Below are 14,440 nucleotides of genomic sequence, written 5' to 3'. Positions count from 1 at the left end.
ATTTTAGATATGAACACGGCCTCCTTTCAGACACGGATAGATACTGTCTGCATCTCTTTCTCTCCAAAATCCACTAGTTTAGTCTAGGCGCATTTAAGGTTTCTGACTCTCCTCTGTCTCTAATCAGACAACCCACCAAAAAAAACCTCACTTTCACTCTCTTAAATGGCAGTTCCTTGCTCGCAAACAGATGACTTGGTATCAACAACACAAGTCCCTCTCATATATGAAGACCAAGAAGATGAAGCCCATCTCTCCAAATCTCTAAACCATTTAGAAACCATCTTAAGGGTCTTTGGCTTTTGTCAACACTCCTTTATAAGTCTCATTCTCTCATGGCTCTCTTTTTTGCTTCTTGGTATTGCTCTTCCTGTTGTGATGATCCACTATTTCTCTAACTGCACTACTGACTGTAAGAAGTACCAAATTCGTACCTTTGAGATTCAGGTTTTGGTGTTTCAGTGTCTAGTTGCTGCCATTTCTCTTGTTTGTATTTCACATAACTTGAGGAAGTATGGGTTCAGGAAGTTTCTTTTTGTGGACCGCTATCATGGACATATGGCGCAGTTTCGTGATGAATATGTGAAGAAGATTAATGTAAGGAAAACCTTTTTATTTTAATTTCTAAATCTGTTGTAGTTTTTTAAGTGATCAAAGCTAAGATTTTTTTTTTGTTAATTTGTGGTAATTGATTTGGTTGTGGTTGATTTTTTAAGATTCATACTTGATGTGTGCAATTACTAGTCATGGCTTGAGCATTAAACGCGGTAGAGAAGTTGGAGTGATTTTAATGGGGTCAGGTTTTGACATTCAATAAATCAAACTGTGCTGTCTATTATTTTATCTATCTATCTATCTATTATTTATATCTTTTTGAGTTGGTTCCTTGCCCATTGCTTGGAGATGATGCTTTAAAAAGAAATCCAAATAAGAAATTAGCAATGATAGTTTTTAAAGTATAATATTTTCTGTTGTAGATTAACAATTAGATGCATGATTCCCTTAACAGCGGATCCCTTTTCCTATAATCTCAGATTAATTATAATCATGCAATAAAAAGAGTCATGCTGTCAAATTTAGTTTACCCAAGTTTGATGTTTGTCCTTTTATTTGTACTTGTGTCATTCCCTTCTGCTCTTTTTATTGTTTTATTTATTATTAATATCCTTTTGGATCGTTTGATTGCATGGAGATACTGTTTCAAAAACAAATCCATCGAAGAAACTGTCAATAATAGGCTATTGAAGAATTGTGCTGTGGAGTAAGATACTCGAGTCCATTAACAGAGGAATGTTTTCTCCTACAATTTCAGATTAATCAGTATCGTGGAATAGAATATCATGCTGTCCATTTAATGGACAGAGCTTAAAACTGCCTTTTCTTTAATCATCTGTATTATGCCATGCACTTGAGTGGAAGTTTTGATTCCTGCATAACCTGGTAAGAAAATAGTGAAGAAATCTTCCTCTGTTAGAATATCTCTGTTATAATCATTAAATTTTTGTATAGTTGTGATTGTAATATATTTTATTCATAGATGTCAAGCCATTGATTTGAAAACTCTATATATTCAGGGTTTCTTCCGCTTGTTGGCAGTATGGGTGATACCATTCCTCCTCCTGAAGATTGTTCGCGAGGCTGTTCGCATTATATACGTGCCACACCATTCTTGGGGGCAATCTGTTGCGATACTGATAGCTTTGATTTTCTCATGGACCTATTCAATCACTATCTATTTATCAGGCTGTGCTTTATTCAATTTAGTATGCAATTTTCAAGTGATTCACTTTGAAAATTACGGGAAGCTCTTAGAAAGGGATATGGATGTTTCACAGTACATTGAGGAACACATTCGTCTAACACATTATCTATCTAAGATAAGCCATAGGTTCCGAATTTTTTTCATTCTTGAGCTCTTGGTTGTGACAGCGAGTCAGGTCGTGGCTTTATTTCAAACTACATGGAATAGTGAAATTATCAATTTCATCAATGGTGGTGATTTTGTGGTAAGTGCAGAAAAATATGCTGTTGCTTTTTCCTTCTCAATTTACCATACATTTGATAAGGAGCAACTTGTTCAATTCTAAATTCCACCTCTTGCAGAAACTTGTGTTATGCTTAATTGTGTCTTTACCTTTAAATTGAAGCATTATATGTAGATAACATCCCTCGTTACAAAATCATCACCTTTTAGCAATATCTCATGAAATTAGTTACAAAAGAAGTACAAGACTTTGGATCGAAAAGGAAAGGTAGACCTTCTAATGCAAATTGTTAAACCATACAACTCACAGCTTTCAAAGTTAGCTGAAAATATTTGAACAATACACCAGCATCTCCACGTGTTTGCATAGCAATTCTAGACTTGAGTTTCTTTCTTAGATTGCAATTTTGTGATGGTTGCAGATCTCTTCTATAGTTGAGCTTGTTGGTTTAATAATTTGCCTGCATGCTGCTGCAAAAATCACACATAGAGCACAAGGCACTGGATCAGTTGCTGCTAAATGGCATTCTATAGTTACATGTGCCTCTGATGACACTTCTCAAGTGGAAATAAGCAGCAATTGTGGAAGCTCGGAGGCTGCCAATACAGGCCATTTATTGTGCATAAATTATTCAGAAAGTGATTTGGAGGCAGTTGACTATGTGCCAGTGCCAACTACTACCCAGTTGGCTTCATATATGTCAACATATCACAAGAGACAAGCTTTTGGTATGTATCTAAATCAACAATCAGTTTTGTACACTCAAATTGTCGTCTCTTTTTCACTGTAGCTGCAAATGAAAATGTGTTTGATATTAGTAACTAATAAGTTCGTCCTAATCCTAAGTGGCGGGGATCCACTCATCCTAGGCTTGCTGCATGTAGCTGCTAGACTCATCATGATAGAGACTTCCATCGCATGTTCAAGCAAAGAATCTCTTGCTATGTGAGATAGGTTCAGCACCAACCAAGCCAAGGTGGTCATATCTTATAGTACACACCAAAACTAGTAGTAATCAATTTTTATCAGCCGCACAAAACCCTTTTTGACACCCTGGTCTCTAAACCCCTATCAAATTTCAGACTTTCCCTGAGGCCAACAGTGTTTTTTTCTTTTCTCACAGCACAAAAGGCTCCCATGGCCTATACTTTTGGATGCTACTTGAACTGATAGTAAACAGGAATAGTGGGGTTAGCATTCAATTCTGCAGTTAAATATATATGTGCCGATGTGGTGGCAAACCTTTGTTTTCCCAAATAGGACCATTCAAGAGACAACCCTTTTAAGTTAATGATGATTTTGATTCTTATGCAACTATTTATATAGCTTGAACAGATTCATTCTTCTAACAAACATCTCTGGCAACTACCAAAAAAAGGAAAAAAGTTTAGCTCCTTGGTTGCATCATATAATCAAGATCTGGCATAACAAAAGCAGATAAATGAATATCAATCTAATAAAACTATCAGTCATTCAATTTCTGTGGCTCTTTTCATTTCTTCCTCGGAATAACCGTGAAGTTAACTGAACCCCCCCCTTTTCTTTTGCAGTGACGTATTTGCAATCCAATCCTGGTGGGTTTAGTGTTTTTGGATGGACAATTGACCGGACACTCATCAACACTATCTTCTTTTTGGAGATGTCGCTGGTTCTTTTTGTACTTGGGAAGACCATAACCATCTATCATTCGTAAATTCACACAGCATACCCCATAAAACTCGCATATTCCACCCAATTTTTTGCTGGAGTCAATGGGCAGCATAATTAGTACTTTCTAGATTCTGATACGTTGTTTGTGTAATTGTTTTAGATGTATTTCTATGTTAGCAACCTTGTTCTAACATCAGGTTGCATACTAAAGTTGACAAACGAGATTGAATGCTGTTTTATAGGTTTCAATTTTGTTTGTTCCAAGCACCTTATTTTTCCCCGAAAGAACTCTTTATGATATCAGTCAGCTATAAATCCCAGTCAAACTCCTCATTTGTTGCTCCAGTTGAACAGGATTATCACAAATGATATGATGACATTGTAAGATCATAGCCAGTTTTTTTCTCGCCTGATTTACGTTGCACTTTTATTTTACTTCTGATCCATCTGTGTAGCTCTACAAGGTGTTTGTCTCGATTATTGTACAATTGGGATTGGAGAATTGTTGCTCTTATTTACCGTCTCCGCAGGAAATATATAGAATACCCTATAAATGGATGATGAATGGGATTGCTCTTCTAGATGATGTTAACTGGATTTTGTTAAAAGCAAAACCTGGTTCCAAGTGTCAAGTGATGTAACATAGCCAAGTGTTTCAGTCATGTGTATGGAGCATGATTCCTGAGAAAAATAGTTGTCTGGACAAATATCAGTAAATTTGAACGTATCATAGGGGCACGTAACATTATTTTCGGTAGAAAAAGAGTTGAGGACATTGAACTGGAACATACAAGCTTAACAATTACGTTTGCACATGTTGCTTGTTCAGTAGACAATAGTAACACCTTACCCCCCGAGTTGTTTTTTCTTAGATAGCGTACTGATCTTCATCCACACTGCTGTAAGTTGAACAGGAACTGAGAAAAACAACAGTCAAAGAATTTATGAAGTGAATTGCTGAAACCAGGCAATTATAAGTGCAATTCATGTTCATGTTCGGCAACCCTTTTTTCTCTTCGGGAAACCCCAAGAGTGTAGCAGAAAACGATGCATGAAGAAATTATATGCAAGCAAGAAAGACATGGGGGAACTGAACAGGCTAACATGCAGAGGATGGAGAAGTTAATTAAAAATAAAGAAAACAGTGGTTTTCCCCCTCTACGCTCTGGATTGAATGCTCATAATAATATATAGATAACCCTTTTCAGATTCGTTCTTCTAATAAGATATCTATGCCAACTACGAAAGTATAAAAATTTCTTTAGCTGCCTGCACCACACAATCAAAGATGATAATCAGAAAATGAACCGTTGGTCTATCGGTACTATCATTTACTTGGGACTCTTGAGCCAATTCTTCCTTACTGGCACTTTCTTCGTTTTAGAGATGAAGTCGCTTGTTCTTTTTGTAAGAATAGAGCCATCTGATTTGAGAAGAGGGTCAGATCATTGATATTTTCTAGATTCAGATATATTTTGATGTTTGGGATGGATGTATTGTTGCCATGTTAGCAGCCATGTATAAACATTAGGTCGCTTGCTGAAGTTGACAAACAACTTGATGCCTGATTTCTAGTGTAAAATTTCCTTGTTCTAAGCGCCTCCGAAAAGTGAACGATTTAGCTCAACAAATCTATATCGGTTCATATAAATTTTTGGCCCCATTTCTCATTTAAGATCATCTAAGTTTTTATAACATAACATCTTCAGTCCATATAAATGGCTGATTTACATGGGACATCGATTTTACAACTCTCTCGTCCATTGATAAAGCATAACAGGTGAACGAACATTCAGGACTGGAGAATTATTGCCCCCCTACATACCGCCTCCGCAGGTAACGAGCTCAAGAGGAGTTTTGACATCATTGAGCATTCAGGATTATCGCTCCTCTACTTAATGGCTCCGCGAACAAGAATACTCATTGACAAATGGTGCTCCTGAACTTCTGTGATGTTTGTTCTGTCGAAAGCAAAACCATGCCCCATGTAGGTGTTCAAGTGAAGCAAAATAAGCTCGTGTTTCAAAGTCAGACGAAGCATATGTTTCGGGAGAAAAATACCTCTGTATTAATAAATGTCATTGATTTCAAAGTATTTTTGAGCTGTGTTCATCACAAAATGATCAGAACATTATTCCTGGTAAAGAAACAGAGGAGAAGATTGAACTGAAACGTCCAAATGAACAATTGCGCATTCACATATTGCTTGCTTCCTAAACATTAGGCCACAACACGTTTGGCAGTCTTCTCGATATTAAACGCTGCTGTAACTCAAAAGCCCAAAGAATCGAGAGACAAGAATCCAAGAATTTGTGAAGTAGTGTGGGAAAGCAGAGCACATGGGAGGCAATTGCATGTGCAATTCTTTTTATGTTCTGCAACATTAAACCCCTTCTACTCCCACACGCATGAACAGGTGGTCATGGAGGGAGCTGGGGATATTCCTCCAAACCTGCACGGGAGCACATTTTTGCAAAGAAAAGGATGCATGTACAAAATGATCTAGGATCATGAAAGACAAGTCAGTCAGAACAGACTAACAAGCGATGATGGAGTAGAAAAAAAGAGCAAGGGGGTTAACCTTTCCACATTCTATTCACATACCGGCTGAACATCCAACCAAAAGAACTTGAGAAACACGGTAGCTGAGTAGTTGCAAATTCTATAGCAGCCATCATTGAAGGAAGCTGGTAACTCGGAAATTTACAGGGATCAGAATCAAAAGAACATAACATATATAAATGAAAAATGAAAAATCTTTACACGTGTTGACAGAGGTCCAAAAGTGAAAAACCAACAGAGGCTAATGACACATCAGCGAAGCATGGATGTATATGTAAGTTATGCATCATTTGTTCGCAAATATACATCAGAATTATCTCAAAAGGTGCACCTGATTTAACACTATAAAGAGCACTTTCCAAACAAACTTCACAGGTTATCAGATATGTTTTTTACATTGAATAATGAGAGCCTAACAAAATGCTATAGCAGCTTAACATTACTTTTCTTTTTCTTGAGCTTGATAGAAAATGCATTGACAAGCTGAACCACAAAAGCGTAAAATAGGACAGGCTTTCATGTGCTGAATTTAAAAAGCAGAAAGCTGACTCTGAATAATAAATGAAGGCAACGATATCAAATACAGTCTTGGCTTTTGTGAGAGCATAAAAAGAGTCAACGTGAAAGTAGAATCAACCGAATGTCAGGGGAAATTTTAATCTGGATCAAAACAAGCAAAAATATAAAACCAGATTACATAATCATCAAACAAATAGGAGATTCAGTACCTTACAAGTGACCATAAATATCAGCGCCCCAATCCATTGCCTTACATCAGTTCTCTCTAGCAAGCAAAGTTTGAATATACAAGAAAATAGATTGAATAACAGTTCAGCACTAAATGAAAAGATATGTATAAATAAATCTAATCATTTATAAATGAGTTGAGAAATATTTACACTCATTCTGAACTCAAGCTGATTAAAAGAGAACAGAAACAATGGAAGACAAAGAAAAAGGTCAATACTCAGGACCTTGTGGGTCAAGGACTGCAGGATCATTACAAAAAAGGATGCAAATCCCAAAGGATGATATCCACCAATATGTGCCAGATAACACCTGGTACTGCCTTCCTTCACCGATGCTCCTGGAATCTAGACACTTCATTGTTCTTTGATTAGGCCTAAGAGTCAGAGTACAAGTTGAGAAAAAGGCACACAACAAGAAGCCCTGTTCTGGGAAATAGTGAAGAAAAGGTAAGAGGTTCACGAAATTTTTCTCAGTTGTGTACTGCTTCTAGTCATCCAGTCTATCAGCTACCTGTTCTTTGCATACTGAGGAGGGAAAGTAGGCATGAATTCTTTTGATTTTGATAGTGGGACCTCATTAAACCAGGGATGATTAAGAGCGTCGTCTGCTGTTATTCGCTGCATTAGCAATAAGCAACACCAATTAGTATAATAATCATATATTTTAAAAACCATGGGGCAGTAACAAAAACCAACTTGGAACATACGCACTACAATTACCTTCTCTGGGTCATAAGTTAGGAGTCTGTTTAGCAAGTCAAATCCTGAGTCAGAGAGAACTGGAGATCCTGTGAAAGGTGTGAAAGGAAACTTCTTCCGTAACTGATTATACCTGAAAAAGAAAGCAGTATCTATAAGGTGTGCAGGCCAATAGCATTCAGATATTTTTAAGGGGAAAAAAATAATAACAGACAAGGTAGACCAAACAGATACTTACGGTTGCTGAACAAAATTTGCTTTTGCCCCTGGCAATTTTGATAACCCAGGCCAAATAGTCTCGTTTGGTGTGCCAAGAGTTTTGAAGATCTGCAATCATTTTTTTTTTCAAATCAGAAAAGAACTATGGAAAACAAATCTTACAAAAAATAAAATCAAATGAGTAAAGTACCAGAGCAGAAGTTGATTAGTACCTTGTCAAGCTGATCAATTTCACCTTTCCCTGTGAATAGGGGTTCCTTGGTCAACATTTCAGCCATTATGCAACCCACTGACCACATATCAACTGCTGTAGAGTATTTCTTTGCTCCAAGAAGAAGTTCTGGTGCCCTGCAATGTAAAAGTAACACTCGATAAGCTTAAAACTTCTAGTTATCCCAGTCCAGAAAATTACAAGAGATAACTTCATAACACAAAATAAATTAAGCATGTAAAGTGCAACTTACCTGTACCACAAAGTAACCACCAGAGAGGTATATGGCTTCAATGGGCTACCATACTGGCGTGACATCCCAAAATCACATACTTTCAACTCTCCCTGGTTATTGAAAAGAAGGTTTGATGTCTTCAAATCCCTGTGAAGCACCCAATTATCATGAAGATATTTGACACCTTCCAAAAGCTGTAGCATTAAGCATTTGACTTCACTTGTACTGAAAGGCTGCTTCATCGCTTGCATCAGCCCCTTGAGATCATGTTCCATGTACTCCATCACCATGAAAACACTATCAAGGTCCCCCATCACAACTTCTTGAACTCTCACAATTGAAGGGTGATCAAAAGACGTAAGAATGTTAATCTCCCTCAAAGATGTCAAGGGGAAACCATACTCTTCCAAGTATTTGTCTCTTCCGACATTCATCTTCACTTTCTTCAAAGCCACAAATTCTCCAGTCTTCTTATCCCTGGCTTTGTACACTTTACCATAGGTTCCTTCATTGATTTCATTGAGTCTTTCATACTCGAACACACTTCTACAACCCTCTAGCATATTAAACCCCCTTTGGTTAGTAACTGTGGGCTCTTCACCAGCGGTTTGCTCCATCTCATTCTCACTGGCATTTTCATCCCTAATATCATCAATGTCCATGACATCATTTTGCAATTCATATTCCGAAGCAGAGCTGCCACTGAAACCTCTTTCATCCGATAGAGATGAACTTGATCCATCTCTATCTGAGACTTCTCTCTGGAACCCTTCTCTATTAATCAAATCTGTCCTGTACACCATTTCTCCATGCATTCCTTTATCATCAATCAAAGTGGTATCCCTTGGAGAATCATCATCAGAAGCCCACCGGGACATGGCTATATTCCGTGCTTCAGGAAGCTCTTCCTCCTCCACTTGTCCCTGCTCTTGGTCATAACCCCCATCTTTCTTTGGATGCAATGAAGGAGACAAAGGGGCTGGATACTCAGATCCAATACCATCAGCTGATCCTCCATCCACACAATCCTTGTCCACCACAAGCTCCAATCCTCCTTTGACAGGACTTTTCACAACATCCTCGTCTGAAACAACATTTAAATCCCGAGTACTACTCCTCTGAACAACTCTATTCTTTGAAGAAATCTTCGCTTTTTTCTCCTCAACATCCCATACAATAGGAGAAAACTTCCTTTTCTTCTCTGCGGGCAATTGAACCCCATCTTCATTTGCTGGTATCTCCCCTTCCTCATACTTCGAGGAACCGAAGGCATTAAATTGCCACGGCTCCCCTGACTGTCGTTGTCCATCTCTACAACTAAACCCACTTCGTCTAAAATCAAAACTAGGCACAATCGTTGAACTATGATACCCATTTTTCCGTACCAAACCACGATCACCACCCCACTTCACCTCATCAAAATAACCACCACCACCCCGCCTCCTAGACACATCGAGCCGCCCTGCCGCCATATTATCAACAACCACAACACACAACTCTTCTCAATCAAAATTCACAAGGAAACAAACAAAACAACTTTTTCCAGATACCCAAACACAAACCCTAATTCAATTCAATTTCCTGTTTTTCTTTAAAACACAAAAAAACAAAACCTAGGTACTTCAAATCTATTCAGCAATCAAACAAATATATGGAAAATACCGTATACGATTAATTGGAAAAAAAATGAAATTGATTGGGAAAAAAATCGAAACCCCAGATCGTGATTATTTTTCTTTTGTTTTTTTGGTTTTGACGGTGTCTCTCCTTGAGAAAACAAGGGTAATCAAAGATCTTACCGGAGATATAGAGAAACGGAGACAAAATCAACGTTGATCGGAATCGAAGAAACAGTTGGAAAAAAAGAGGAGAGAGAATCCAAAACGCGTTTACGCAATTATGTGCGGTGTTCTGGTTTGACCTCCGCCAGTAATTGGAATAATTTATATACAGTTTCTGAGTCGGCTGCTACTCGTTTTTTCTGTGGACTCGTGGGCGGTGGAGATTCTTGTCTCTTTCCTTTTTCTTTTTTATGTTTTAGACCCTTGAAATATTTTATATTTACATTTCTAATGCCCCTCCTTTTGCCATTTTATTATTGTCAACCACTAGAGGTAATTAAATAAAAACTTATCATAGAATTTTATTTTTGACTCTATCTTGTTAATAAAATTAAAAGATAATTTTTTATATATTACTTTGTATTTTTGAGTTTCTTATAGAAACATTTTTATTATTTTAAAAAATTAATTTGATGGATTTTGTGTATTAGAATATATTTTAAATGAAAAAATGTTATGGTAATTGGAGAAAAAAAATCTATTATGCATTTTTATAAATGAAGAATAAGATTTAATGTTGTAGTAACTCATTCTTTATATAAATGTGATTAATTAAAAATCTTTAGCTTTCAAGAACGTCACCGGGCTTGCTGTGCCCGGAGAAGGGGCTGGCTTACAGGGCTTCTTGATCCGTTTTCCTGGGCTTAAAACTAGTGAACTCTCTGTTCATCTCCTCCAATCGGCCCAAATGCCTGCCTTCCATTACAGCAATTTGTCAGCTTGTATTACGCCTCTATCCCACCACCATCTCCTCTAGCAATTTGCACCTCCCGAGGTAGGCACAAACACCATAATCAATCCTCACATCCTTCATTTTATTCACATTTGATTAATCTTGCTCGCATAAAGCCAAAACTAACGAGAAAAAAGAGTAGCGGTTCTAGAAAAACAGGAGAGAGTAATGGGACTTGCAACTTGTGAAAATTACTATGCACCGCCCCATGTGAAGAAGTTTGGCTACGATGCTCCAGAAGGGGTTGAGATTAGGGGCAGATATGATGGGGAATTTGCAAAGATCCTTACCTAGGATGCTTTGCAATTTGTTTTTGATCTGCAGAGAGAGTTTAGGAACCGCATCAAGTATGCAATGGAGTGTCGCAAGGAAGCCAAAAGGAGGTACAATGAGGGGGCTTTACCAGGGTTTGATCCAGCTACAAGGTACATCAGGGAAGGTGATTGGACATGTTCACCCAAGAGGTTGGCATCCTGAGGCACACATGGAGAACCTTCAACTGGTTGCCTTGTGGACTTCGGCCTTTACTTTTACGACAACTATGCTGCATTCCGTCGGACTCAGGGTGCAGGATTTGGGCCTTTCTTTTATCTCCCAAAGACGGAGCATTCAAGGTAATCTTTCATCTGACATAATAAAGCAGCTAAATTGTCAAGCAATCATAACTTGGAAGTTTTTTCTGCACTTATTTTTTAGAATAAATGGAAACCCTTTTGAAAGTTCACAGAAAGCATCAATTAATTCAAAACATTATTTCAGCTTCAATTTCCCCTCTTACCTCAATCATAGTCATCACTTGTTGGAGGAACCCTTACGCAATGTTGCTTTAGAACAACGATTGATGAAGCTATATTATTACTAATGGCGATCACGTTATTTCACGTTGAACTAAACATTTATTTACGATCTAAATTATTGGCAGGGAGGCTAAGATATGGAACTGTGTGTTTGAGAAAGCGGAGAAGATGGCAGGAATTGAAAGGGGAAGCATCAAGGCCACTGTCCTGATCGAAACACTTCCAGCTCTCTTCCAAATGAATGAAATCCTCTACGACCTGAGGGATCACTCTGTTGGCTTGAATTGTGGAAGATGAGATTACATCTTCAGCTATGCCAAGACATTCCAGGCTCACCCCAAAACATATTTATCTGTGCCAACAGCAACTCTTAAGAAATTTTGTACTTAATGTTTATATCCATGTTTAATCTCTTGATTCTTAAACAGGCAGCTCAGATTCCAATCAGATACGATACTGGGGCGAACAATGTGTCACTAGAACTTGTGCGAAAGGACAAGCTAAGAGAGGTTCGAGCAGGACATGATGGAACATGGGCAGCCCAACCTGGACTTATCCCAGTTTGCATGGAAGTCTTCTCAAAAAATATGGGAAACACACCAAACCAAATTCACTCCATGAAGCGTGAAGATGCATCCACCGTAACTGAGGAAGATCTCTTACATAGGCCAAGAGGGTCTCGTTCACTGGAAGGTCTCCGCCTTAACACCCGCGTAGGAATCCAGCACTTGGCATCATGGCTAAGTGGAACTGGCTCGGTCGCTATTTACAACCTCATGGAAGATGCTGCCACCGCAGAAATCAGCGAGTTCAGAACTGGCAATGGCTTAAATTTAGAGTGGAACTAGACGGAGACGGCCTCGGAGTGAAAGTGAACAATGATCTGTTCGGGAAAGTGGTGGAAGAGGAAATGGCTAGGATTGAAAGGGAAGTTGGGAAAGAGAAGTTCAAAAAGGGAATGTACAGGGAGGCTTGCAGGATTTTCACAGGCCAATGCACTGCACCAGCACTAGATCATTTTCTTACCCTGAATGCTTATAATAATATCGGCATCCGTCACCCTATGGGATCATCTAGCCTCTAAATCATGAGGTTCAGCGCCTGTTTTTCATTTCCTGGGATCGGTCATTTCCTATCTGTTTCAGTTCAAGTTATACACTTCACATGTTTTAATTTTATTCTCTGTTCAAGTGTGTAAGTCGAAGATTATGATGGGCTTGTAAATTATCATGTTTAAGTTAACATTATTTTGTTTTTTAAAATGTTTTCTTTTTTTCTTGAATTTTCCATCCCGTTTACTTCTTCTTTTTTTACCTTTTCTATTTTTTAAAAATAAATAAATTAACTTTAAAACATGTGAAAACATAAGGATTAAATAAGAATTTAAGAAATAATAAAGATTAATTGATTATTTTTGCTAAATCAGAGAGTAAGTTATAATTAACTTTTGAAGACAAATTGAAATGATGAAAAAGGCCGCAAACGGAATGCTTGGGAACAAGGGCGTCGTTTGGGCTTGAATTATTTGAAAAAATCACCCACCAGAATCTATTCAAATCTGCTTGTTTCGGCCCATATACTGACCGTATTCAAATTCACTTTCATAATTATTTTTAACATAAAAAAAAAAGTAATGTATTTGCACTTTGTGTGCAAGATAATTTTATTAATTTTAATATGATTTATAAAATCTAGTTAAATAATAAAACGTAATTATTTATTATATAATCTTAGATGTAAAGAAGAAATTATAATCTATGCACACTCATGCATATTAAATATATTATTGTAAGTAAACTTAAGACTGTAATTGATAATACTCAGTTTTTATATGCTTTCATTATACCATTGGAAATAATTTTTTCTTTTAATCATATTTTTCAAATTAATTATATTATAAATCATACATTTTCATGTTTTCATAATCTTTTATGAATAATAGCACCCTCATGTCTGAAGCCAGAGTTTTTTTATTAGAATTATAAATTTCAATGACTTTTCTTTGGAATTTTAGAAGGAAAAAAATGTATCTTTTAGTCGCACTCTTTAAATTATTAATGTTTATAAATATAAAAATAAAACCAAAAAAAATCATATAGATTATTTTATATATGAAAAACAAATTCCCCCTCTAATTGTTCAATGAGGGTTCATAGTGGTAACAATTAGTGAGGTATAGTTATAATCTCTAATAATATGTATATTTGTTGAGATTTGTGACTTTAATATAAGAAAAATACATTGTAAACATTTTACATGGAAATAGTTTCTGATAAGCAATGATGTGAAAAATATGATGATGATAGTATAATATTGATTAAAAAAAAACAAAGAGGAAGAAGATATTTAGCTTGATTGTCTAGAATTCATCCATATAGTTGTGGCTGGACAATATAGAGTAAGTTTATTTGGCCTAAAAATAGTGAGTTTTGTTTGCTGAAAAGTGATCATTTACCAAATTTTTCTCATTTTCATTGTTTTTATATGACTTTTTATCTTTTATCTCAAACTCAGAGATTTAAATGTCAAGGAAAAAAAATTTGAATCAAGATTAAAATTGTAAAAACTAAATGGATGACTGAAGAGTAAGAAAACAAAAGCAGGTGGACTAAAAAGAATTTTTTCTAGAAAATTTAAGATTGACCATGAAATTTCTTATTATTTTACACTTTGCTTCTTTTTGGTTAAAGTTTTTAGTTTCTTAGCAAATTTTAATAAATTAGTTGAGACAATTAAAGGTTGCAAATGAAAAAATAAAG

At 36.6% G+C, this 14,440-nt stretch overlaps 2 protein-coding genes and 1 pseudogene across 11 annotated transcripts; 2 read left to right on the top strand and 1 right to left on the bottom strand.

Moving 5' to 3' along the window:
• On the top strand, window positions 1–4,074 carry LOC133678581 (uncharacterized). 2 transcript variants are annotated; one of them, XM_062100945.1, is made up of 5 exons: window positions 275–412; window positions 525–597; window positions 1,575–2,006; window positions 2,407–2,713; window positions 3,536–4,074. In XM_062100945.1, exons 2-5 carry the CDS (start codon window positions 559–561, stop codon window positions 3,676–3,678), a joined length of 921 nt encoding a protein of 306 aa, XP_061956929.1. In that variant the 5' UTR covers window positions 275–412; window positions 525–558; the 3' UTR covers window positions 3,679–4,074. The 2 variants fall into 2 exon arrangements, with proteins under 2 accessions (XP_061956928.1, XP_061956929.1); XM_062100944.1 differs by having other exon boundaries at window positions 1–597.
• Window positions 4,075–5,276: 1,202 nt separating this feature from the next.
• LOC133678580 (cyclin-dependent kinase G-2-like) lies at window positions 5,277–10,279 on the bottom strand. 9 transcript variants are annotated; one of them, XR_009835992.1, is made up of 8 exons: window positions 8,329–10,279; window positions 8,077–8,212; window positions 7,884–7,972; window positions 7,667–7,778; window positions 7,458–7,564; window positions 6,926–7,320; window positions 5,697–6,322; window positions 5,277–5,596 (listed from the first exon to the last, which is right to left on the bottom strand). XR_009835992.1 is itself a non-coding variant. In XM_062100942.1 (6 exons), the coding sequence occupies exons 1-6, from the start codon at window positions 9,780–9,782 to the stop codon at window positions 7,158–7,160; spliced, it is 2,061 nt and encodes a 686-aa protein (XP_061956926.1). In that variant the 5' UTR covers window positions 9,783–10,279; the 3' UTR covers window positions 5,277–7,157. The 9 variants fall into 9 exon arrangements, 2 of the variants coding, with proteins under 2 accessions (XP_061956926.1, XP_061956927.1); XR_009835993.1 differs by having other exon boundaries at window positions 5,277–6,137; window positions 6,217–6,322; XR_009835995.1 differs by having other exon boundaries at window positions 5,277–6,087; window positions 6,217–6,322.
• Window positions 10,280–11,272: 993 nt separating this feature from the next.
• Window positions 11,273–12,887, top strand: LOC133678870 (malate synthase, glyoxysomal-like; annotated as a pseudogene).
• The last annotated feature ends 1,553 nt before the right edge of the window (window positions 12,888–14,440 follow it).

This window comes from Populus nigra, chromosome 18, assembly GCF_951802175.1.
Source record: "Populus nigra chromosome 18, ddPopNigr1.1, whole genome shotgun sequence".
NCBI lineage: Eukaryota > Viridiplantae > Streptophyta > Magnoliopsida > Malpighiales > Salicaceae > Populus > Populus nigra.
The sequence above is the reverse complement of the archived record's forward strand: the minus strand, read 5'-3'. Positions and strand labels throughout refer to the sequence as shown.

Coding starts and splice junctions, on each gene's coding strand:
- LOC133678580 (XM_062100942.1), bottom strand. CDS start 9,782: ATGGCGGCAGGGCGGCTCGATGTGTCTAGGAGGCGGGGTGGTGGTGGT. Junction 7,565..7,666: donor TAACTTATGACCCAGAGAAG/GTAATTGTAGTG, acceptor TTGCTAATGCAG/CGAATAACAGCAGACGACGC. Junction 7,321..7,457: donor CCTCAGTATGCAAAGAACAG/GTAGCTGATAGA, acceptor TCTGACTCTTAG/GCCTAATCAAAGAACAATGA.
- LOC133678581 (XM_062100944.1), top strand. CDS start 166: ATGGCAGTTCCTTGCTCGCAAACAGATGACTTGGTATCAACAACACAA. Junction 598..1,574: donor AATATGTGAAGAAGATTAAT/GTAAGGAAAACC, acceptor CTATATATTCAG/GGTTTCTTCCGCTTGTTGGC. Junction 2,714..3,535: donor TCACAAGAGACAAGCTTTTG/GTATGTATCTAA, acceptor TTTCTTTTGCAG/TGACGTATTTGCAATCCAAT.